Below are 26623 nucleotides of genomic sequence, written 5' to 3' on the forward strand. Positions count from 1 at the left end.
AGGGCAAAACCCCGTGTTTATGCAGTATCGCAAATAGCTACATTTAAATTGGCCAGTGGGGGCCCAGGAAATGCGGATGTGGGACACTGGTAGGAGCCGCTGTCCACCTGAACTTCCTTGCTTTTGAATAACTTGCGTTGCATTATTGTTCTTCTGGGATAAAGTGCCATAATCTGTCACACGAAGAGAAACAAGAGCAAATGGACAAGAAAACCCAGTTCTGGCTGTCTCAATGGGAACATGAGTTCCTGTTCCTGGCATAATCTGTTAGGTACTTATTCTACACGGGGCACACAAAATGCAAGGAAGCTTCCAGGACCTCTGCACCAAAGCAAGCATGCTGGGGTGGTTATAAGGAGTGCTGAGTTTGGGGGATCCATCTTCCAGAGGCCAGGCTTCTCACCACAATTTCTGTCTCTATTGGGAGGTACATACCCAGTTCACTGGAAACAGTTGATCAACAGGAAGGAAGACCTGAGCTTCCTGGCAAAAATACTTGCACAAGAGAATTCTAAAGCCAATCTGGCCCCAGGTCGTGCTAAGGTACCATCAATATTTACCCTTCATGGAACGGTTACTGGGTGCCAGGCACTACGCTACACCCTTTACAAACACTGAGTATTACACACACACACCCGATCGTTAAATCTCCTTGTCCTGCTTTCTTTTCTTCTCAGCACTAACCCGTCTGATGATCTTATATATTTTATTTTCTTATGTCTCCCAACTAGATTTCTTATGTCCCCCAACTAGAATATAAGCTCAATGAGAATGGGTACCTTGTCTTTCTTATTCCTTGGTGTATCCACAGCTCCTAGAACATTAAGCAGTATATGGCAAGACCCCAACTATGTGTGGATGAATAAATGATAAAACCTGACAACAATTCTATGTGAGGTATGATTGCTTCCATTTTCAAGATAAGGAAGCTGAGGCCCGGAGAGAAAACTGACTTGCTCAAGGCCATAAAACAACCATGGGCAGAGCTAGACTATAAATCTGGGTCTAACAATTTCCAAAGTTGGACCTCGTGGACTATATTTCTCTATACCACTTGACATTGGCAAGGCTGAAAGCTGGCCTTTCCTGGAGTGCCAATCTTTCCAACTCCCAGCTCAGTGCCTTCACGTCAGTGGCCTCATGATTTGTTATGGAAATCAGCAAAGTGCTATCAGCCAGCCTTCCTCTTTTGGAGAGCTGGTCTACCGGCTCATCTCTGGCTATCTGATCCAAATGTGTTCTGCTAGTTTTGTTGATTGACTCTTACTAATCCTTAAATTCTCAGAGAACCCCTTCTTTCTCCTGGTCCTCTTTCCCTAAATCCACTGTTTTAATGCCCAGAAGAGGAGCAGGTCGTCCTCTAGGGTGGGAAGGAAAGCTGCAATTCTCCTGATGGGCTCTTTTTTAGACTTAAGGCCCCAACATTGTCTGGGTCTTTCCACCTAATTGGTCCTTACTCCTCACAGACTGACACCCTGAGAGCCCAGGGCAATCCACCACCCATGAAAAGCTTTTCCCAGGGTGATTTGTGGAGATGTGAGTCCTCCCTTCCCCGCGTGCCTCCTCTTTCCTCATTAACCTTTCAGAACTATAATTATCAAGGAAACGGAGGGTGCCTGGTAAGTTTCCCTTCTCATGCCTCTCTTCTAGCTTGGACTGGGGGTTTGTGTCCACCCAAGAGCTCCGAGAAATTCTTGGGCACAATTCAAAGAGATGGCAGGTGGTGTCTGATCATGGGACCCCCACCTTATCACAGAACCCCCCCCACCCTCCCAACCCCATGGGAGGGCTAAGCTTCTTGTAAGCCAGGGTGGCAACAAATCTTTCAAGAGGCTGTTTGAAAATGCTTTATGGCACGTAGGGTTATAAGGCTCTAGCTGAACAAATGGAAAAATTAGTCTACCTTAAAATATCCAAGGCAAGTAATTTCCTATCACCTTGTTTCTTAAATGTACTTAACATCTAGAATCTGGGCTTCCCAAAATATGGATAAGGGTCATGAGTTAAAATGGCAACTTGGAGATAAAAATCTCCTGCTTTAACAGGCACTCATAAAATGATGCCATTGGCCCTCCTGTTTGGAATGGGGTGGGTTGGGCGGGGGTAGTCAGGAGTCCAACAACAGCAGTTACTAAGTGTTCTTGAATTTCACAGGCTTGAGGCAGCCTATGAGCAGGGCTCATACCCTGAGTCCACCAAGGCTCAGCCTCAGACACTCTGCTCTCTCCACAAGGGCTTCCCAAGGTCTCATACTGTGGGTTTGCTTTGGTTTTGCTTTTTCTTACATGAAAGTTTGCTTTTCTAGCTCCTTTCTCCAAATTTCAAAACTACTTCTCGGCCTATGAATGGAGTTACTGGTGACAACCACAGCTTCTTTTCTCAGTCTGCTTATTTTCTTGTATTCTTTGTCCTTTTTGTTCTCCTCTTCCTCTTTCTTGAATCTTTTTGCTCTTCTTTTCCTTCTCTTCATTCATTCAGTTTATTCATTCACTCATTCATTTATTCCATTCCATTCCTTCAATAAAGATTTATTAAGTAATGTTTATGTACCAGGAACTAAGAGTGCTAATTCCTAGCAATAAAGCAGTACACCACTCAGGAATTTCGCCTACAAAGAGCTTACTCTTTGGGGGCAAGGGTGCCATAAAGTGTAAGCAAAGGGGAAAGAGCAGAGCACTGTGGGCATGCACAGGACCTGCCCTAAGAGTTGAAGAAGGCTACATTTGACCTAAGATCAGATGAGCAGGAGTTGGAGAGAGAAGTAAAGGGGAAGAGTATCCCAGACAGAGCCAACAGCAGGTGCAAAGGCCCTGAGGCACAAGGCAGTATAGCTCAGCAAAAGGGCTGAAATTAGTGCTGTGTCACTGAAGCATGAGGTGACTAGTGGCAAGAGACATGGCTGGAGAAATCAGTAAGAGGCCTGATACTGGGGGGCCTAGCCCACCATGGCAAGGAGGTTGGACTGGATTTGGAAGGTGATAGAAAGGTTGGAGCAGCGAGTGACATAATGAATAAAAAAAAAAAAAAAAAAAAAGAAGGGTTAACCCATTCTTCACCACACATCAAGGAACACTGGCCTCTGAGTTTCCCAAGATGCCTGGTGTCATTATTGAATGAGTAATCTGGCCCTAATGTTGACGACCGGGGGTGGGGGTGGGGGGAGGGTGGCTATGACTCACAGGGATCTGAAAATAAATCAGCCCTATAACTATAGATGCAAATGAGAATAAATGGATTCTCTGGGGCTCACTGCAGTTGGTCTTTTTTGAGGAGGCAAGGCTGGATACTGAGATACGGGGTCTGCTGAACATTATAACATCTTCCCCGTACCTTTTGGAGGGCGAATTACTTCACAGACCGTGAATATGAGTCACTAAATTCTAAACCTTGGGCAAGAAAACAAATTTGATAAATGTGTCCAGCTATTGGAATAAAGACCCAGAGCACAAACAAATCAAGAATTCAGACTGTGCCAACACACAAGGAGCCCCAGACCTGTGCTTAGTGTGACACGTGCATATACACACTCACACATGCACACACACTCACATACACACACGCCCTCCCTTTCTCTCCTTGAAGTATCAGTTGCGAACGTCGATTCCTAATATACCCCATGTCCAAAAGGTGACAAAATTAAAAGTGACCAAAAGATGAGGTAGAAGTTCATTTTGGAAAGTTGGGGAAGGGGTAGCTCATTTAAGAGGGGAAAAAAAAAGAAATAAGAAAAAAAAATCAGTCAATCAAGAACCATGAATCCAAAAATCACATCTTCTTCAAAATGTTCTAGTATTCTGTGGATTTATTATATCTCCAAAATTCCTGTAGTATTTTTTATGGGTTTAAAGGAAACTACTACACACATCTCATTTTATTCTCTAGAAAACCTTGAGGAAGTGACTAAGAAGGTCTGGCCTTTAATTATGGACCAAACACCTAGGATACAGAACTTAAAATCCTTGTAATGGTGCATAAAACCACACCAGAGGCCTGATTAGCTTGTCCAGTGTTAATTAGAACCCTTCTTAGGCATTCTCTCCCACCACCTACTTCATGACCCGGAATAGTCAAGCCTAATTTTTCAAATATATGTTAAATCCAAGAGGCTTTAAAAAAATGTAAAGGCAGATTAAGTGGAGAAGAGGCTACGCAGGAAGACCTCGCAGTTGGTCCTCAGACTGAGCCTCTCCAACCAGCAGTAGCAGAAAATCCTCTCTGATCTTTTGTTATGCAAGACGTCTCTGGATAACCCAGACTCTTGCGTGCATTTTTTAAAGAGCCAGCATCTTTCAAAATGGCGCCTTCCAATAACCAACAACTCCCAGAAACAGTGAACGTCACCGTCATTTGTCAAGAAAATTTGGTAACATTTAAAAGACGTTTCCCAAGAAAGGACCTCCTCCCTGCCATGGAGTTTTCTTGAGTCAAACCCCAATGGCCATTTCTGTCAGGAAAGCTGCCTCTGGTGAGGAGTTGAAAATGAATCTATTGTGGCAAAACAGAAATTTTTTTGGTGGGGGGGACAGAATTAAACTTTGATAGTTTTTCTTCCTTTTCTCAATTGTACTTTTGTTCATAGCTTCAGCTGGGAGAGAGAGCACACATTTAGTTTAGAGTTTATGAGTTCATATTTTATAATTAACGTTGCTAACAGGGGAGTTTGATTAATACCACACAGTGGATTTTGAGCAATGTTCCATACAAATTGCCAAATTTAGCAATAAAATAAATTGGTTATGTGAACATAATTAGTGGGATGACTACTTAAAATTCAAAACTGAATGTGAATAATTCCAAATCATCTGAGCCACAAATCCATTATTTGTAGAGAAGGGGGAAAGTATAGCATTTTGGGTTTTATTTTGCCCTCAACCGCAAAGTTATTCACCACCAAGCTGAACATAATGAAACTCCCACAATGGGTTGTGGCAATATTTTAGAACAACCCAGAAGCACGCACATACGCATGCGCGCACACACAAAGGGAATGTCATAAAGATAAGAAATGTTAAACTGTGAATTTTCATTGCAAATGTAAAAATCTATAACAAATTTTTCAGCAAATGTGGCATTACATTTTTCTGATGTGCTATACCTAAACCTCTAAGCGCACAATTACACAGCAGAGCTTTTTCCCTTTAAATATTCACGGTACCTTATTGTCGCCCTGGACTTCTGCAAGCCTTTGCTGAAGTTCTTTAATTTCTTCTCCCAGATGTTTATTTCGGTCCTGAGAATCTCTCAGTAGTTGTGCAAGATTAGCCTGGAAATGTCAAATATTATGGAATACAATCAGAAACACAGGAGCGGATAAATGTGGGGCTTTGTTAGGCTTTCCGAGGCTGGCGTCCAGGCCGAGTGGAGCCACGCAAAGCCCATTAGATCAATGCATACACGAGCGTAGCAAGTGTGCAAATCACACCATGACAACCGCATGGAGGGGAATCAGTGCTGGCTGTGAACCTCAGCACGGGGATGTTCTTTGTTTCCAGAAGGGCTCACAGACAAGTAGCGGAGCAATCAGTCGTATTCGACTTTTTAGAAAACTAATGTTAAGGGCTCCACACTAAAAATCTTGCAAGTGGATGTAGAGTTCATTTCTAAAATTTGAGCCAACAATACAGGAAAAAGCTTCATTTCCTCGTTTAGATAGTTTTCTTCCCCTTCAAACAGAACTGGTTTAGTGAGCTTTGCTTTGCCACCTCAATGCCCAGAATTTCAATCACGAGATGAGGCAGCCAGAGAGGGGATGAGGAATGAGCCACCACTTCAGAAATCGGGGTCCAGAGGTAATCCAACAGTCTCCTGGGCTGGTTTTTTCCACCTCCTTATTCCCCTCTTCTGGTCCCCCGGTATCAGGACCATTCACCCGCCCGTCCTGGCTTCACGCCGTCATCGCTTCCGTAGGGGGTGCCTCCTGCTCGGACCCAAACCCCTCTGGCCCATGTGGACCACTCTCCATGCACCAGCCTCCCCCTCTCAAGCTAGCTGCACCTCCTGCCATCACTGCCCCCTTTCCCAGAGCATGTGAGCACCTCTTAACCACACTCCCACCCCTTTCACGGGTGCCCTGAGCCTGGAAATGCAGTCACGTGGCTGCTTGTCGTACAGCTCTGTTTGTATTTTGCTAGCTGCCACTTGCTCTGGGTCTCGCCTTGTTAGTTGCCTTCTTCTCTAACTTCAGCGAGAACACTGCAAGCTACAGAAAGGCAGAGATTCTGTTCTCTCCTTCCTCGGCATGCGTATCTGTTGCTCCAGGAAGGGCTCGTGTTCCAGCAAATGTTTTAAAGACTCATGATGAATAAATGAATGAAGGAAGGAGGGAGAGAAGCAAGCAAGCCATGAGAATATGGCCTTTGGGGAACCATTCGGAAATAGTTGTACAGGGGATTTTTAAGATTATCTTGAAGATTCCTTTCATGTCATAGCTGAAGAAACCCAAGTCCAGAGGCATTAGGGGACTAGTCTAAGCGCAGTGGCCAAATCTCCAAAGACCTCAATGCTCATACTTTTGGGGGCACTCCTTGGCTGGCTCAGTCAGTACATTCAACTCTTGATCTCAGGGTCATGAGTTCAAGCCACACATGGGGCGTGGAGCCTACTTTAAAAAAAAAAAATAAAGAATTTTTTTAATGCTAATACTTTTGGGAATACTCAATGATGTCAGGTACTAAAAAAGGAACGAAGGTGAAAGAATAAAAAAGTTAAACCTTGGCTTGGCTCATCCCTGACTCTGCACTCTGTCTCATCTCCCATGTCCCATCTGTTGGGGTATCAGGTTCTCTACCCTCAGGTTCTTCCCTACTCCAGTTCAGCTCCCCCAAAGTTTACTTCCTCGCTGTTCCTCAAGCATACCAAGCATCCTCCCATCCCGGTGCTGTTGTTCTATACTCTCTCGTGGGAATGCTCTCCCTCCAGAATACCTCTTGGCTCCCTCCCCCTCTTTCCTTCTTCAGGCCTTTGTGCAAAAGCCACAGTCTCAACAGGGCCCACCTGGACCACTCGAGCTAACACTGCAACCTGCTCACCTCCACCCTGATCTTCCAAGCCCCTTCCTAATTTTTTTCTTTTGTAGCCCATGCCACCTAATTTTAAGATACCATGTAATTTATTTCATGGCCTACTGCTTACTACTTATTTCCTGCCTCCCTCTCTCTACAAAAATAGAAGTTCCATGAAGGGCGAAGAACTTTGTTCTCTCTATGGATCTGCCCCAAGCACCTAGTAGATGCTCCATAAATATTTTCTAAATGAGAGACAACATGCTGAGTCTGGAGGTTATGGTCTCAGCCTAGGGAAGAATATGGAATATTAACAATATGTACCAACACTGAAGTCAGTGCTGAGCACAGAGTCTTGTGTGGAAACCTGACTCATCCCCACTGGCTGGATTTAACCAAGCCCCGTATTACTCAACAATGCAATCTAATTTTCAACCTCATATGTGCAAGGTTCATATTTTAGAATAGTTGTATTCTGATTTTCCCAGATTTCTGTTCTTATCAGATAAAATTTGGTGAAGGATGCAGAAAATTAATTCCCATCTTACACTTAAAAAAGGAAATCAGATCAATTAAGCTGGATCCCAGTTCTGCCACTTACAGGGCTGGGTGACCATGGGTGAATTCCTCAACCTCCTGAGTGTCCCCATCCGTAAATGCAGCTAACCACATGTACCTCATGTGGTGATGTGATACCTAAACTGAATAATGAATGAACATAGGACACCTACCACAGTGCTTGGTATACAATAGGTGCTGGTTAAAGGCTTGGTTAGCTCCTCTTGACTGTGTCCTTCCAGTGGCCCCAACTCAACCACTCAGTGAACAGCTGGGTAGACATGGCCGAATGCCTCCTTGGACACAATTGGCTCTTTCGTGATCCTGCCCCTTCACTGTTCCTTACTCATCCGTTCGCTTATACAACAAATATTTATTGAGCACCTACCATGTGCCAGGCACTGTTTTAGACTCTGGAGATACAGCAGGGAGCAATACTGTCAAAATGCCTTGCCCTTGTAAACTCACATTTGAATAGATGATATTACATTAGTTACATTCTTTTGCCATAAAGTGTAGAAGGACCCAGTGGTTGGATGATGAGAAAAATGAAGTGGGCAAAGGGAACAGAGTGTGTCCGAGGAAAGGACCACATTTAAACCAAGATTTAAAAAAGCAGAGAGAGCCGGCATGAGCCTTGTGGATGGGAGGGGGGCAAGTTCCAGATAGGGGAAAAGGCACCCAGCTTCCCTCGCTCCCTCTCCTGTCACATCACACGATTCCCGATTTCTGTTCTGGAGAGCAGTTCAAGGACACAAGACCAGGGACCGCAGTGCAGTGATAATTCAACTCTTGTCTTCGCTTTCCCAGTTCCTCCCCTCCATCTGCAGCTCTCCTTCCTTAGCACATGGTAGCCCAAGTGGGCTGCCTCTGCTTTCTCGCCATGGGACCCCAGAACATTTCCCAGACATTAGCTCAGCAAGCATAATCCCTCCCTCACAGACCAGAGGGACTGGCCCCACGGAGGGGCGGGAAAGCAGCGGTTCAGCACCCCTCTGCGGGAGACACAGCCAAATTCTGCTTCACAGCGCCTGCCTCGTCCTAACCAGCGGAAGGGGCGCTCAGGAACAAACGCTCGTAAGAGTGACAGTGAGGGGGATCAAGAGGACGCTTGTCGTGACCGGCGCGGAGTAATGTATAGAGTTGTGGAATCACTACGATACGCCTGAAACTAATATAACACTGCATGTAAACTATACTGGAATTAAAATTAAAATTTTAAAAAGAGTACCACCAGTGGAAACTTAATAGAAGACACCCCTCCCCGAAATATCTGCAATGTCCTTAATCTTTCCTTTTTTTTTTTTTTTTTAAGATTTTATTTATTTATTTGAGAGAGAGAGAGAGAGAGCACGAGCAGGGAGAGAGAGAGGGAGAAGCAGGCTCCCGGCTGAGCAGGGAGCCTGACGCGGGGCTCGATCCCAGGACCTTGGGATCATGATTTGAGCCAAAGGCAGATGCTTAACGGACTGAGCCACCCAGGAGCCCCAATCTTTCCTCTTTGAATCAACAGTGGCTTGAGCCCCTCAGGTAGTGGGAAGACCTGATGTTCACTCACCAGCCTCAAGTAGTAGCTAAACGAGTACAACTTGATCTGTCAGTGGGGAAGGGCTGGTTTTCTACCTCCAACCCGGCACGGAGTAGAACTTTTGTAAAATGCAATAAAAATCAATTTCTAGAAAAATGAATTTGGGTGCCTGGGTGGCTCAGTTGGTTAAGCATCTGCCTTTGGCTCGGGTCATGATCCCAGGGTCCCGGCATCGAGTCCCATGTTGGGCTCCCTGCTCAGCAAGGAGTCTGCTTCTCATTCTCCCTCTCCTCTGTGTCCTCTCTCTCTCTCAGTAAATAAATAAAATCTTTTAAAAAATGAATTTAAAGTGACATCAAGATAAAAACCCCAAGTGTTTGGTAGAGTCAACAGACATAAAATCATGCTGTCAAATTGCCACAGAAGTTTCTGAACACTTCCTCAATTTCTGTGTTTATTGTGGACCAGAAGCCAGTAGCCTGCCCCCCAGCATGGTCCTTGGGCCTCGATTTGAAAAGCACCAAGCTCAACGCGCTCCCAGGTACTTGACTATTAGCGCAGGGCAGGTACCCCGTATACAAATCAAAGGTTCCGGTGCTACGTGAAGCAGAGGACAGAGCTGCTTCAGGAAACAACGATTTCTGGAGCCAGTGATGTGACTGCCAACCATTATTTACTCGGCAGCCGGCTGAAAAGAATTCTACCAAAATAAGGCCAGGCATTTGTATACTAGCCGCAGAATGGTGGTCAATTAGGAGCACAGAGCCTCCACGCTGGGCTCTAGGAAATCTACCCTGGCTTTGAAACTGACCCCCGCGGTAGGGTCGGGTGGGGGAGGCACCCGGCTTCAAAGCTGGCGGCTGTAATTTCACATTTCCCAGGCTGGGTTACTTGTCAACACCCATTTCTTTTCTATTCAGTCTTTTCAGTCCTTCTGCCTCCTCAACTCCAAAACAATAACTTCAGGAACTGGAAAATGACTGCTCTGATAGGGCACCTAATTCCTTGACATATACCTTAAAGAGGAAAAAAAAAAAAAAGAAAGAGAGACAAGAAAGAAAAGTAGTCCATTTTGAAGCACTCAAAATAGAGGAGAAAAGTTCACACGATTCTTTTGACCAAAAATAACACCATGACTCACACACGCTCACTCTAACAATCCATCAAGCTAACGCGTGGCACCTGCTTATAATTTATCAGCTACACAGAGCGTTTTGTCTCCGTGTTATTGAGAAGGACTCTGTGACCATCAGTTGGCAAGAGCAGCACTATGTAAAGGAAATGTCAAAGAAAAAGTGGCAGACCGCCTAACCCTGGGAAGGCTTTCGCAGGGAAGGAAAACCAAACTGAGAGATCTTTCCTCTAAATCTCTGGGGCAGGAGGTAGCATAAACAGCAAACCGTAAAAAGGTTTAGAAAGAAGCCTCTTTTAAATATTCAGATCTAGCCGGGCCGACGTGAAAGGTTGACATTTTAGCTCTGTTAACGGGGGAATGAATACAGTGGCGTTTATCATAGGACCCATATACCGCAGTGACTCTTTCCAGTGGCAAGTTCACTAACATCGTGATGGGGAAGAGAGGTGAGCGAGGTTGGATGGGAACATCACTGGCACACCCGGGGCTGAAAGGATTCAGACACACCTTTGTCAAGGAACAACTGAACCCCCAATGACCAGTGATGTCTGCAGAGGCGTGCTGCCGGACCAGCCCTTGGTGTGGGCGCCATGCTGGTCCCAACAATTCTCTCTGCACAAACATGAAGCCCACAAATCCTGACAGTTACTGTGGAGGCAAAGATCTGGAAGGTGAGAGAGAAGTGTGGCTCTCACCCCAACCTTTCCTCCTTTCGGGGACAGACATTCTCCCTAAGGCAGGTAGTCACGTGGGCCCGGGGAGCCGTTCTTCCAACTTTCTTCCAGTCCCACTGCATCCTAGAAAAGGGGTTTGGGCTTCAAGGGTTGATCAGGTATGGGCAAGTGACTAGGAAATGTTCAAGGAAATTAATGGAAGCTAAGGGGTATTTTAGTAAGTCTTGTTTACGCAGACTTCTTGGGGTGCCCCGAGTGGCTCTCTGGGGATGGGTTGCTTTCTTCTTCCTGGTATGGAAGAGGGCGGGACACCTTCACAAAGGGAAACTTATGCCCTGTTTTTAGGCACAAATGGGGAGGAGGGAAGGGAACTCTCTGTAATCTGTTGATTCTCAATTGCCTGCCGCTCAAAATATCCTTATGGCAAAGTGGAATATTTTGGAGTGGGCATATCCTGATCCCTTTCATATCCATCTTTAATTTTCCTACTTCAGGGAGAAAAATTGTATATAGTGGATCATTTTCTCCCCATCTGAAGGATTCAGGGCTGTTTCTTGGCTCTAGCTCTTACCTCTACCATTGGGTTTTGATTCCCCTGTAAGTGCCATTAAATACGTCAGAACAGTTTACATCCTAGATGCAATACACTTTTTAAACTTATAAGAAGTGATGGCAGGGAGATTAAAAAAAAATAAATGATATATCACATTTGGCAATGACAATAATCATCACTGTTAAGGACTCTTCTTTTCATTTGTTTTTTAAGATTTTTTTAAAATTTTTATTTATTTGAGAGAGAGCAAGAGTGAGCGAGATCACAGAGGGAGCGAGAGGGAAGCAGGCTCCCCACTGAGCAGGGAGCCCGACGTGGGGCTCAATCCCAGGACCCTGGGATCATGACCTGAGCTGAAGACAGACGCTTAACCGACTGAGCCACCCAGGTGCCCCAGGACTCTAGTTTTCAATGATCAAGTAATCAACATTGGCTCATAAGGAAGGGGTTTCAGGACACTAGCTATAAGAAACAGCCCTGAATCCTTCAGATGGGGAGAAAATGATCCACTATATACCATTTTTCTCCCTGAAGTAGGAAAAGTAAAGATGGACATGCAGGGGATCAGGATATGCCCACTCCAAAATATTCCACTTTGCCATAAGGATATTTTGAGCGGCAGGCAATTGAGAATCAACAGATACAGAGAGTTCCCTTCCCTCCTCCCCATCTGTGCCTAAAAACAGGGCATAAGTTTCCCTTTGTGAAGGTGTCCCGCCCTCTTCCATACCAGGAAGAAGAAAGCAACCCATCACCAGAGAGCCACTTGGGACACCCCAAAAAGTTTGCATAAACAAGACTTACTAAAATACCCCTTAGCTTCCATTAATTTCCTTGAACATTTCCTTGTCACTTTCCCACACCTGATCAACCCCTGAAGCCCAAACCCCTTTTCTTTTATTAAAATGGTATATAAGCGCCCGAGCCAACCACTTCTTTGAGTTTCAGTTCTTCTGTGAACTCCCATACACATAAAATAGCCATAAAATTGTATGCTTTTCCTTCTGTCTTTTGTTAGTTAAATTGGCAGGCCCCCATTGACTGAACCTAAGAGTACAGAGTGAAAAAAAAAAAAAAACAACAACACAAAATAAAAGAAAGCGATGAAAAGTTTAAGATTAACCTTCCATCCTTGCGCTAGCCCAGACACCGGGAAGAGCAGAAAAACGGGCGGGCTACATATTTCCACCTGAGTCCTTAAATAATTCAGACCAGCGACCAGGGGGTGGGGGCAACACTCCAGGGACAATCCCTCCTGTCATCCTGAACCTCTGTAATTTATTTGATACATTTGTTGCAGTAACCTAGCCATGGAAAAGTTAGTCTACATCACAATGTAAAAATGATGTATACCAGAAAGTCCTGTAACTTCTCAATTTGCTGAGTAAGAGTGCAAATCAAAAGTGGGAGGGGAAAAAAGGTAAGTAAGAGACAGAGAGACAGGTAAAACCTTGACCTACATACTTCCTCAAGAACAGTAAGGAAAAGAGAGGGTGAGGGGGAAAGAGACAGAGATCAGACTTAGAAACTATGCTGCTGGACGAGGTGCTTAAAAGTTTGATGCTGTGTTGGGGCACCCGGGTGGCTCAGTTGGTTAAGCGTCTGCCCTTAGTTCAGTCGTGATCCCAGGGTCCTGGGCTGGGACTGAGCAGGGAGTCTGCTTCTCCCTCTTCCTCTGCCCACCCCCCCCACTGCTTGTGTGCTCTCTCTTTCTCTCTCTCACATACATCCTCTCTATTGCTCTCTCTCTCTCAAATAAATAAATAAAATCTTTAAAAAAAAATTGATGTTGTGGACTCCTTGAAGCCATACCTTCGATAGGGCAAAGTACTAGATTATATAAGAATATGTTTAAAAAAATGTTTGATGAAACATCAAGTATACTTGAACAGTGTGATTGATAGCAAATTTAATTGCAATTTCGACTCCGCTGCTTTGGTCTATGGCAACTCCTGTGTTAATAGTAATAGACGGAGACTTGCTTTGCTGAGCAAGGGCCCCTATTCACAGCAACTGCCCAAGGGATGACCTCTGCTACAGTGACAGTTTTCCTATTTACACAGAAACAACCAACCAGAGCTCATTCCATACATATTTTTCAACTGTGCAAGGAGCCCTCAGCAGCCTACTCCCACCTCATAACCTCAAAACACACACTTGCAAATGAATGCATTTCCGGGCCCACAGGCAAACACTCGTCCAGAGGTTTGGGAGGTTGCTGTTGACTTGAATGCTTGCTTCATCTTGGCCATTATGATTCTACATCTGCCTCTTCTCAAGGTCTCTAGATTCCTCGAGGCTAAACATCCTCATCTATAAATTGGGGGGCGCTCTCACCTTCCTCCCAAACTCCCTGCAAGGATCCACAGAGCTGATAGCAAGATGCTCCAGTACTCAGAATGAAGTTACAGTTACTAAGATTTGGGAGGGCTCCCGCAAGCTGGGCCTGGATTTCTTCCCAACTTCCCTGGTGGAACAGGAAAGCTGTACTGTTCAGAGATCATGAAAAGAAACATCTCAAAGCACTTGAGATCTTTGAAGGAGGTTTTAGGTTGTGAGCATCAAACCCAGGACACACATACAGAGTTGCTCTGATCTGCAGTCACCAGGGGAGGAAAATAAGATTGACCAAGAAGACTTTTCTACTGAAGTAAAAGGCTCCGTCCCATCCTACAGAGGGCCACTCTATGCTCCGATTTCTCCGGGCTCGGCATTCTGGCACAAGTCAGCAACTAAATAAGCCGTCACTCTTCAAGGCAAGGAAGTGAAGGCTGCCTCTTAAACCAGGAGGAATACCTCCTGTGGTATGTCGGCTTGAAATCAAAATGGGAGACGACAAAGATGCATTTGATTGTTGACTCAGGGAGGAGTCTGAATGGGGAGAATATGCTGCTGTGACCCCAAAGAGTCCCATCTACTAAGAACATTCACCCAAGATAATTTAAATTCCCTTTGTCTCCTTTGGAGGAACAGCTTGTTTAACAAAAGAAAAATATTGAAAGGGTTGCTTGAGATCTTCTGGTGATCTCTCCCTGCGGCGTGAAGAGGTGCTCTGTGTATAGTCTGCCTAGAGTATCAAGAAGACGTTTTCATTTCAATATCCCATGAGAACTTATTAGTGCATCACTGTTGTCACGATTTCTTCACAGCTTCCTTAACGGATGATTTGCCATTGGAAATTGAGTTGTTTGAAAAGGGATTCTAAGTTCTTTTTTTTTTTAAGATGTTATTTATTTATTTGACAGAAAGAGACACAGCGAGAGAGGGAACACAAGCAGGGGGAGTGGGAGAGGGAGAAGCAGGCTTCCCGCCGAGCAGGGAGCCTGATGTGGGGCTCGATCCCACAACCCTGGGATCATGGCCTGAGCCGAAGGCAGACGCTTAACGACTGAGTCACCCAGGCACCCCAGGGATTCTAAGTTCTAAAAGAAAGCCTCGACAACTATATTTCTAGAACTACAAACATGAAGGTTCTGGTCTGTCCTCTGAGGAGGGGACAAAAGAGGCAGGAAGATATTTATGACCAGACCCTCGGTGGCCATGGGAAAAACACTGGCTTTACCAGGTAAACAGTCCTAGCTGTTTCTGGCTCTCCACTACATCTAAGCACTTCAAAGCATTTCGTTTCTGGACTTCCAAAATGGGTTAGGTTAAATGTTGACTATGCTTCCTCCCCACTCAGTCTAAGAGTCGAATATAGAACAAAAAACCTGAACGAGAACACGGAACTACAAGTTAGCAGATCTGGATTTTATTTTATTTTATTTATTTTTTAAAGATTTTATTTATTTATTTGACACAGAGAGAGAGACAGCGAGGGAGGGAACACAAGCAGGGGCAGTGGGAGAGGGAGAAGCAGGCCTCCCGCAGAGCAGGGAGCCCGATGCGGGGCTCGATTCCAGGACTCTGGGATCATGACCTGAGCTGAAGGCAGACGCCTAACGACTGAGCCACCCAGGTGCCCCAGCAGATCTGGATTTTAGTCCTGCTCTATGAACTGGCTGTGTGACCTTGGACAAGTCACGGGAAAAACAGAAACCAGCCAACATTCACCGAGCACTCAGCAAGTACCAGGCAATGCGCATGATGAGCATTATCATACCAGTTCCTCAGAGGAGCTTTATGAACACGTCTCATTATTACGTTCATTTTGGAGGGGAGGAATGTGAATCTAAGAAAGGGTAGGCAGCTTGCCTGAGATCACCCACCAGCAGGTGGAAGGGTAAAATTCGCATCGGTACCATCAGATGCCAGAGGCCAGGCTCTTACCACCTGCTGCGAGCTGAGATGATGCCTTGCAACTTTGTGGAAGACCTAATTTGTCCAGCGTGACTTCCGGAGATAGTTGGGAGGTCACATTTGTCCATACGCGCATGCATATATGGTCTCTGAAAAGCACAAAGCATGACCAAGGCTGAGGACGTGGTATTGCTTCTACCTACATTTGAGAAGAACCCTCAAATACATCTGTAGTCAGCTCAAGCTGCTATGACAAAATCCCATAGTCTGGGGGGCTTATAAACCCCGGAAGATTATTTTTCAGAGTTCTACGGGCTGACAATCTGAGACCAGGGTGCCAATGCAGTCAGGCTCTGGCGAGGGCCCTCTTGGATTGTGACTCCTTGGGGCATCCTCAGGGGGCAGGGAGCAGAGCAGAGAAAGCAAGCTCTCTGTGACTTCTGAAGGGCACTGATCCCACTCATCACAGCTCCACTTTCATGACCTCATCCTAAGCACCTTTCAGAGGCGCTACCTTCTAAAACCATCACACTGGGGGAGCAGTGTTTCAATATATGAATGTTGGGGGGACACAAACATCCCGCCCGTAACAGTGATCATAGCCATCTCTCCCTCTGAGTTGAGACACGAACAGGGGAAGAGGGCAGTAAGTAGAGACCACAGAAATTCCTCCTTCCCAGTCAAGAAACAAGGCTGATGGGCAACGTGATGGCTCCGTGTGACATCTTCTGCTTTTCTAATAGGGGGGTCTTTTGGCCTCCATGTCCCATCTGTTAACCTGACAGCTGGTTCTTGTTCCGGTGCCTTCTGCTTAAATAAGGAGCACTTGCTTTGCAGCTGGGGGGGTAAATATTTTACCCACTGTCTTGCCTTTGGGATAAACATGCAACATGGGTGACGCTGGGTCAGAGTGCATCCTTCTCCCCCTTCCTGCTAGACGAAAAAGTGGAGAAAATCATTATGCCTCTCCCTTCCAGGCCTGTCACATGTGTACCAAAGCTGTCTGCTTCTGGCTAAATGCACAGTCTCACTGCAACCCGTACCTAAACACTTACTGGTGCGTTTTCTTCCCCACACCGAGCTAATGAAGAAGGCATCTTAACAACCGCTCCCCCAAAACCAGACACATGCTTCCATAAATAAACTAACTAAAGGTAAATGAAATTTAAAAAACATATTTTGAATGGGTAAAATTCTTTATTTTTCCAAATCCTGGAACTATTTTCCCCCACTATTTCTCAAGACATCTCTTCCATTACTAAGCCAGAATTCTCTCCCTTGCATTGGGCTATGTTTTCCCTCTCCATAGCACCAGTGACCATTACCATCCGATATATTTTAATTATTTTGTTTATTGTTGGTTCATAGCATCTCTACTAGAATTAAGGTGACTATATTATTCGTCATCTAAACCAAGAGGTTTGGGAGAGTGAAAAAGAGCACTAACACAAATTATGCCAGGACTAAACGGAGACGTTCTTGGGGAAACACAGCTGTGGTTGCCCTACCTACAAGGCAAGTTCCAGAAGCTCGGGGACTTGGGTGTGACTTCTCACACCGGTGTCTCTACTGTCTAAGACCGTAAGCACAGACACCCGTGAGATGCTCCGTAAATAGGTACTGAGTCATGGTGGCTCCGAGCATGAGCTCTGAGTGGACGGCAGGGGTTCAAACTCTGGCTCCCACCCCCGTGAATTACATCATTTCCCTGCGGTGATTTCCCTGACCACCATAGGCTTCAATTTCCTCATCTGTCCAATGGCGACACCAATGGGAGTACCCACCTCGAACGGCTGTGTGAGAACTAAATGAGCTCATCCACAGTGCAGAGCTGAGCACAGGGCCCACACACGGCAAGAGCGGGCACTCCAAAACATTGGCTGCCAGCATCACTATTGGTCATTCCAAGACTGTCTGAAGAAGGTGCGTAGAGCAGATGGTTATGACACTGCCTACCCAGCCTTAACATGACAACAGTAGAAGCCTCCTGTGTCTGTAGGATGCCTGGTTGTGCCTGGCCGACCCTGAGATGGGCCCCTGGCCTGAGCCTGGCCTAGAGGAGCTCTCACTTGGGACTGAGGAGCAACTTTTTTCTAGAGATCGAAAATGTGGAGTCTGTAGTCCTCGTGCAATCGACACTTCCCATTCTACAGAGAAGGCAAGTGCACAAAAAGAAATGATAGCTGCTGAGGGCAGAGGAGGGAGCTGGGATACCCGAGGCCCTGGCTGCATCTCTGCCTCCCTGCTCACTGCTCAACCGACCCCTCTGAGGTTCTATGAGCCAGGAACCTCCTCTGTGGCCCCAGCCACTTCAACCTGCCAAATGTAAACAGAAGGGTCCTGACAAGGGCCGTGGTAGGCAGATTCAACACACGAATATACAACTGATTTAAAAAAAAATTTAAGGGGGCTGAGGAGGAGAAGGAAAGGATGATAAATATTCACTGGTGCTCACCCTTTGCCAGGCACCATAGGGAGGAATCTGCCGGCACTACTATGTGGTGGGTACCATATTTATTCCCATTTTATGGATGAGACTGCTGAGACTCAGACACCCAAAGGAACCTTCCCAAGGCCACACAATTAGTTTACTGGGTGTCACTGCTGGCTTCCTAGCAGCACTTCTATCTTCGGTGATTAATCGAAGCCAATCAACATATGGCACTCTCCTGGGGAATGTCAGTAGACCAGGAATGGGAGCATGTCCTATACTAGCCCAGTTAGATTGGAGAAGAGCACTTCCATTTCATGGCTGGGGGTTTTGCCTCTCCTGCTTAGGGGAACCAGCCTTAGAAGAAGGCTAAGTTCTTTCTTCTAGGCAGAGAAGAAAGAGAAAGTTCAAGAGTTCTCTTTCTCTTCAAGAGAGAAAGCTGATGTTAAAATTGGCACTGTGGTAGAGTGGTCAGATAAAATACAGGATGCCCTGTTCAGTTTGAATTATAGATAAACAATGAAAAGTGTTTTGGCATAAATTTGTCCCAAATATTGCATGGGTCATACTTTTTTTTTTTCTTAAGGAGGCTCCATGCCCAGCGTAGAGCCCAGCATAGGGCTTGAACACAGGACGTGAGATCATGACCTGAGCTGAGATCAAAAGGCAGATGTTTAATCGACTGAGCCACCCAGGTACCCCAAGGTGCTAAAAAAGTTCTAATTGTCTATCTGAAATCCGAATTTCTCAAGTGTCCTGTATTTTTTTTTAAGATTTATTTATTTAAGAGAGACAGAGAGCGTGTGCATGCACACAAGCGCGGGGGCTCAACGTGGAGCCCAAACGCCGGGCTCGATCTCATGACCTTGAGATCATGACCTGAGCCGACGCTTGAGTTGGACACTTGACAGACTGCGCCCCTCTAGGCGCCCCCCCAGGTGTCCTGTGTTTTTATTTGCCAAATGTGGCACAATGGAGAGAAGGAGTACACACAATGGAGAAGTAGGAAGCACTACCTCTGAACTTCTGGTTATGCAAGGCCATTGATTTCTTTACTGTTTAAACACTTTAGAATTTCAGTCGCCTGTACCCCAACCCATCCTATCTCATGCAGCAAGTCAGAGGTTCCAACCTAGGCAGGAAGGATACAGAGCCAAAGTCACACCACCGTACAAATCCCAAAGGGACAGAAACCGAACACCATATTCAAATCTAAAAAGCCAACGCTTAGGACATTGAACTTGTTTTCTCAGAGCTATACGAATGCAGCTTGACAGACTTACTGGAATTCTTCAGATTCTCCTCAGTCAATGTAAAGTTTTTATTACAAAGTCACGGAACGTGAATTCACTTAAACTGTAAAACCCCTTCATGAATACTAACAAACTTGAAAACCTCAACAAAGATGACTGTTCATAGCCACCAAAAACACAAAAACATCTAGCAATTCCAGATTAAGGAGCCCAATTTTTAGACATTCATGATAAAATTACATCCTTGTAATTTTGGTTAGAAAAAAATTAGCTCCATAGCAAAATTTGACTTTAGGTCAAACCTCGAGCATTATAAAATAATCAAATAAAATAGGAAGAGAATATAGGAATGAGCAAAACTAAATAACCAAATGGGTAACCATAGGGCTGAGCTGCATTGCAGTTTAAGGGTAAAAGTCCCGTGTGTGTGTCTGTGTCTTGGGCATACTATTTACTCAGCATCAAAAATCTCAAGGAAATGGACCCAACGAGTTTACGTTTGACGTCAGGTATATCGTCAATGAGCAAAAACAGGACGTTGAGTTAGCCATTTCAGCTATGAAGAGACAAAGCGATTCCTGTATCTTTATTTGCATCTGCCAGTTTTGAAGCCCTGCTCTGGGGCAGAGGCTTCTCCATAACGTGGAACACACAGCATTAACATCACCATCATCTGGGCTCCCTTCAAGCAAATAAAAAGCTGTAATTCAGGGCATGTCAGCAGAGAACAATTACGAAGTTGAGAAAAGGTCTGACAGATATATTTGGAAAACAACAACATAGATATGTATTACACAACTGGATTAAAAGAAATATGATTTATGATATTCCTGAACATAATGTTATGAAAATCTTAACTATCCCCAAACTAATCTAGAAATTTAACAAAGCTTCAATCAAAATACCAATAGGTTGGTTGGTTTGTTTTGGTGGAGTAAGAGAAAGACTTGATAAAATGTTTGCAAGTTTTATCTGGAAAAAGTAATGTGAATAGCGGGGCGCCTGGGTGGCTCAGATGGTTAAGCGTTTGCCTTTGGCTCAGGTCATGATCCCAGGGTCCTGGGATCGAGCCCCACATCGGGCTCAGCGAGGATCCTGCTTCTCCCTCTCCATCTGCCTCTCTCCCTGCTCATGCTTTCTCTCTCTCTCTATCTCTGTGTCTCAAATGAATAAATAAAATCTTAAAAAAAAAAAAAGAAACATGAATAGCAAGAGCAAGGGAAGGAGACTACCCAAACATATGTCACAAGTATTATAAAGCCAAAACCATTAGAATAATGTGGTAGAACCCCAGGACTACACAGGAAGCTCCATGGAACAGAACAGAAAGTTGAGAAACAGATCCACAAATATATAAGGATTTGTTCAATGACACAAGTAAGTATCTAAAATCTATGGGGAAAAATGGATTCACCTATAAACAATGTTGGCTACCATTTAGTAGAAAAGAACATGTGAGTTTTACTGGTGAGATGGTTTTAAAAGCCTGAAGTGGTAGAGGCTAAAAAGGAGCACAGAATCCATCCATGAACAGTACACTAAAGAGTGATAGCCCTGAGCTCCCAACTCATGGCTTCTGACAGGATTCCCAACAAGAAAGGGAATGCTGTCAGCTCGTGTGCCATCTTCTCTCTCGTTGGACCTCACTGGGTTTCCTTCCACACCACCCCCGCACTGCCAACCTCTCTTCTCAGAGAGCATTTCTCTACCACCGACTCCCCCACTCTGTAACACAAAAGGACTCTGGGAAGCTAAGAGAAGTTCTCTACACAATTTGGATTCCCTGATTCCCCCAGTCATTGTAAGGCATCAGCTTGAACAACCCAAGAGTCACTAAACTTCAGGAATAAGTCTTACCTGTTTCCTCTTTTCAGGGGGAAGTGACGGATCTCCATCCTAAAAAGAAACAAATGTTACACTTTACTTAAAAAAAAAATATGTGCTTAAATTTAAGGAACTGAACCAAACTCTGAACTAAATTCAGACCCTCCCACTCCTGCCCCCTGCAATCAATAGTGTGCTGAACCAAATTCAAATATACTTTCTTTTTAAGATTTTTTTTTATTTGAGAGGGGGGGGGGAGAGAGAGAGCATGAGTGGGGTGAGGAGAGGGAGAAGCAGGCTTCCTGCTGAGCCGGGAGCCTGACATGGGGCTCGATCCCAGGACCCTGGGATCATAACCTGAGCTGAAGGCAGACGCTTAATCGACTGAGCCACCCGGGTGCCCCTCAAATATACTTAAAAAAATTAGTTATAAACTGAACCAGTTATTTTGGAAAAACCTCTAAGAAATTAGTTCCACTTAGGACCAAACCTATATACTTTCTAAAACCATATGAATCAAGTAAATGCATGAATAAACTGGATTTATCAAAATTGTTTTTGAGCAGAGCTAAAACTGAGATAATATTTCATTTGGTTTGAGTTGAATCCCTCTTTTAAATAGTTAGAACCAAAGGAATAATAGTGGACACACACATGCTTGAGTTTTCTCTATGGGCCGAACAATTTTTGGGGGGGGTGGTAGGGAAGAGGGGATAGGATATGCTCAAAATAAAAGAGAATTAACTGAGAACTTGCACTCCTATCACACTTTCTGTCTTAAAAGGATTCAGTCCCCCCCACCTTTTGGTGCCACCTGGGAATAAAAAGAGCTCAGGTGAACGTATAAATGCTCAGTAAACGAGCACGCTTCTCTCCGATGCTGCCCAAATGTAAGTCAACACTATTTTGACCCGTGGAATCTTCCTATCCTATTTCTGCTCCAGGACAGTTCAATGATCCCAACACAGACAGCTAAATGTTAGCCATCGGGTTGGCACTCAAAAACAGAGATCGTATCCGTGAGAGAAAAAAGTAGAATGCAAAATAGTGCCCTGCTGTTGGTACCCTCCATCTCAGTATGATCTATATCCTTAAAACTCTCGCCACATGAAAACCCAGAGAGAATCTAAATGCCCGGGATAAGGGAAAGGTTAAAGAAATTATGGAAATCTTACTATGCAACTGTTTTTAAAGATGAATTAAATTTGTATGCACAAATTTAGAGAGATGACTCAGACAAAGTACTGAGTGAAAGGTGAGTGCTGGAACAACGTTGACACAGTGCTGACGAACAGCACTCTGCAGCGACGGAAACGCTCTGTATCTCACTGTCCAATACAGTGGCCATCTGCGAAATCTATATCCACATAATCCCATACGGTAGCCACCGGCCACCTGTGGGGATTGGACCCATGAAATGTGCTGAGACTGAAGAACAGAGTTTTCAAGTCTACTGAATTCTAATTAATTTCAAATGAAATTTAAATAATCACATGTAGATAGTGGCTTCTGGATTAGTGCAGATTTATAATACGAATCCTCTTTAAAAAGCCCCATACAGGGGCGCCTGGCTGGCTCAGCGGGTAGAGCATGCAACTCTTGATCTCCAGGTGGTGAGTTCTAGCCCCACCTACCCTGGGTGTAGAGATTACATAAAAAAAAAAAAAAAAGAAAGAAAGAAAAAGAAAAAGAAAAAAGAAACAAAACAACAACAACAACAAAATGATAAAAAAGCCCCATACAAATAAATTAATAAGGAGGCATGTACAAACACGTGTATGTGTGCATATTTCACAGGTGCTGGGGAAAGCAGTCTGGAAGCACATACACACTGGCCAGTGACTGGGGCTGGGTTGTGGAGGAAACAGGGGTAACAACTTGCACTTCTTCATTTTTCCACTTTGGAACTGTTTGAATGCAATCTTTTTTTTTTTATTTTAAAAACTGGCATGTTAAAGTCCTCACTTTCTTTTTTTTTTCTTTCTAAATTTTAATTCCAGCGTAACCCACTTTCTATCTTAATGAGGGCACAAGAACGTTGCCGTGACGTAACACGTACTATCAGCTCCCGGTACTTCTTCTTCAGGGACTGGTGGCGCTCTCGAAGCTGATTGGCCATGAGTTTGTACTGGTCCCTTTCTTGCTGGCATGTGTCCAGCTCCTTGGAGAGGATCAGCAGGGCTTCCTTTTTACTCTCCAGCTTTCTTTTACACACTAGGTACTGCAAAACAAACAAATCCAAGCAGCTGGTCAAAAACGTCAATAGACCTCCGTTTAACACACCCTGTGTTTCACGCATCCTGCCCGGTTGGTTTTGTTTTGTGGAGTTTTTTGTTTTTAGAGAACATATACCCAGAGACATCGGTCAGTAAATGACTTACGCAGTAAGCATACAATATGCAGACTGCTACGGTACCAGACATACGCCCCTCACCACCGAACCAAAACCTTGGGTGTTCATGAACTTTAGCAAACTGGGATAAACGGATAAAATAATTTAACTGACATATAAGTAAAAAAGCAAAATTTTTTAAGTGACATGGATAGATAGATAGTTGGACCCAAATTTTGTTTTAAAAGGATTTATATATTCAGGTAACAGTATGTAAATTTTTATTAAAATTCAATGAAATGATATACACAGAAAGACTATTCAATACAAATTTTGTAAAAATATTAGTAACAACTCTTGGTCACGTGTTTTTTACAATTTTATTCTTTGTGCTTTTCCATGTTTTCTAAATTTTCTGGAAGAAACCCATATGGCTATACTATAATAAAGAAATACAAAAAGTGTTATTAGAAATAACTTAATTGAACTATAAGTCACTGCGGTAGATTTCACTTGCCCATTCAACCCAGCAGACATTTTCTCACCTGAGAATGTTTGTTCACTACCTCCACCAAGATGTGTACAATGTTCATAATTTCAACGCAGGCACCCTCTACCCAGGGACCAACTCCGTTTAGCCACACTTTCATTGCCCCCAAACAGTTGGGCGTACTTAGCTGGAACTCTTCCTCAGAGAGACAGGATTTCTTCGTCCCTCCTTCTCCCCATCCCCCACCCCTCACGCTGACCATGAACCACCCTCACCTGATAATCACCCACCGCATGGGCCAGGGTGAGCCTGACTGGGACTCTTTACTTTTATTGGATATACTGCACCGTCTGGGGTTATTCACGTATGTCAAATGCGGCATTAAATACCTTTTGAATTTGCCCCATAAAAGACCAGATTCAGAGCATTCATGAAAACAATTTATAGTTTCATTATACACTCTGACACGAGCACTTTGTCATTATGGACGCTCTCACACAAAGCAGAGAGAAAATCAGTGCTCCCATACGATTGGAGTCAATGCTTTTACTGGACAAAAAGCATTACTCATATATGGTGCTTGCTTGGAACTGACTTTGTTAAGTTCAATTTCAAATAAATGAAAGGGGGAAAAGAGTTTTGTGCATTAGCACAATTTTTTTTTCCTTAAAAAAAAAAAAGTAATTACTTAGCTTCAAAAACAAAGGGGAAAGAAAAGCCATTCTGAGACAGATTTGAGTTCTAAGAGAGGACACTTCCACCTTGGGTGAATCTTATTCCTGGCAGTAATGAGGTTGGAATCCTGCCTTAAAATGTCCTGGATTTTTAAGACTTTGACATCGTCTTCATGGAGGCAAAATGGTTCTGTTGCCACTGTGATTTCTCAGGAGTAAAATCCCCAACGAGTAAATATCAGAGGAGAGAGGCTCAAAAACCTAAACTGCAATGTCCTAAGGGAGGTATTGAGATTACACAGGAAAAAATCCCATTTACACAAAATTTAATAGATCTGCCCTTGCGCCTTCGGTTCTTTGCCCGCGATCAGCAGCCTCAGTTGTCAGTACTATTGGTATTGGTGGCACAAAAATGGCCATCTTTGTCCCTTCGATTTATCAGATCCAACTCTGAGGCCCCAAAGATACTGTCTTCCAACTATGGGGAAGAAAATTCCAATTGCGTGGAGACATTGTAAGGTGCCATAGACGAGATTAGCTGTAACATCCGGTCTCCTGAAGGGGAACAGGTAGGGGCCACCTTAACGGCAAAGTGGAAATTCAGGTTCCCTGAACTTGACCTGCTGTCTGTTAGGATCCAAGAGAGAAGCTGTTTCTCTCCCAAGGCCTGGTTCAAACAGGGCCTCGGAAGCTGGGAAGGGCAGTGATAGGACTTCCTTCCCTTGGGTCCAAAGTACCTGGCAGAAAACAGGCACAGAGGCCTCTGTGAAGAATGTGACCCGGGATCTGCTGAGCAGCATCACTGCAGTTGGATCCCCTTCAGGGCACGGAAAACAGGACAATCGTACCCGCCCCACGGGGTCAGAAAACAAACACCTTCCCTACAGAACCTAAAGCCAACAGCAGCAAAAGGGCGGTCTTTAGGAACCCACAGCTCGACTGCTCTTCCTTCTGCTTACTATGGTCTGGAACAGCAAACAAAAAAATTGCCCTCCGTGCCATTTATTTTTATCAAGAAAACGAATCTCAGGCTGAAGCCTCATTTCTGAAGCAGCTCAAAGTGGTGCTGCCCTGAAGATGGGACGGCTCCCCCATAGCCCCCTGACCCTGGTGTGGCAGCACCAAGAAGGCAGGCTAGAAAACACTGCTCTGTGCGCCCCCCGCCGGGCTGGGGGGAGGTGCTTGTGAAAATGCGGATGCCCCGTCCTGAGTCTCCCGTACTGGCTCAGGAAGCTGCATTTTAGCCCCTGGCACAGGGGGTTCTTACTCCGGCCACACTCTGAAAACCCAGGCTCTAGGGGTCTCCAGCTTCATGCTGCCTCGAGAGTTAGACCCCTAACTGCAATAGTTAGAGAGGCCGGCAGGGGCCCGTGGGTCCAGGGGCAAGGCACGGTCCCGGGACCATTCTGGGGCTATCCGTGCCACTTTTTGTAGCCCAGAGGGGTTCTGAACAAGTACACGCATGGGCTCCGTTTTCCTGCACCCGGCCAAAGAGCCTACATCTTTTGTCAAAATAACAATAGAAAACTCTGGGAAGGGTGTGTGTGTGTGTGTGTGTGTGTATGGAGGTGATGAGGGATCAGAAGGCAAGCTGAGGACAAAGCAGAAGCTGACACCCCACAACCCCCCCATGGGATATATGTGACATTCCTCATGCACTCCTGGCTGCCCTAAATAGTTAAGAGTTAAGGTCTTATAGAGATCACAATCCTACAAGACAGGAGTCTCCCTCAGTTTACACAAGTCTTAGCAATTTACAAGAACAAAGCATTTCTATCAGTGGTCTTCCAGAAGGGAATGTAAATACAATTAAATGTCATTATAATCTATAACCCGTTGACAGATACTTGAAGCGGGCAAAGTATAATGTTCCTTCAGAAGCTCCCAACTATCTTACTGTTAATGCCTTACTACAGGGGTAAACAACCTTA

The 26623-nt window shown here is 44.8% G+C and overlaps 1 protein-coding gene across 7 annotated transcripts in view; it reads right to left on the reverse strand.

The window, feature by feature from the left end:
* Positions 1-26623, reverse strand: part of CCDC149 (coiled-coil domain containing 149) — a 103905-nt gene that overhangs the window by 47221 nt on the left and 30061 nt on the right. For all 7 annotated transcript variants that reach the window (XM_078068458.1, XM_036090606.2, XM_036090605.2 and 4 more), the window contains exons 2-4: positions 23256-23417; positions 21230-21268; positions 5156-5263 (exon numbers count right to left, since the gene is read on the reverse strand). In XM_078068458.1, coding sequence (XP_077924584.1) covers positions 5156-5263; positions 21230-21268; positions 23256-23417 — 309 coding nt within the window. The remainder of the gene's footprint in view (positions 1-5155; positions 5264-21229; positions 21269-23255; positions 23418-26623) is intronic.

The sequence above is a fragment of the Halichoerus grypus genome, chromosome 3 (assembly GCF_964656455.1).
Source record: "Halichoerus grypus chromosome 3, mHalGry1.hap1.1, whole genome shotgun sequence".
In the NCBI taxonomy this organism is placed as follows: Eukaryota; Metazoa; Chordata; class Mammalia; order Carnivora; family Phocidae; genus Halichoerus; species Halichoerus grypus.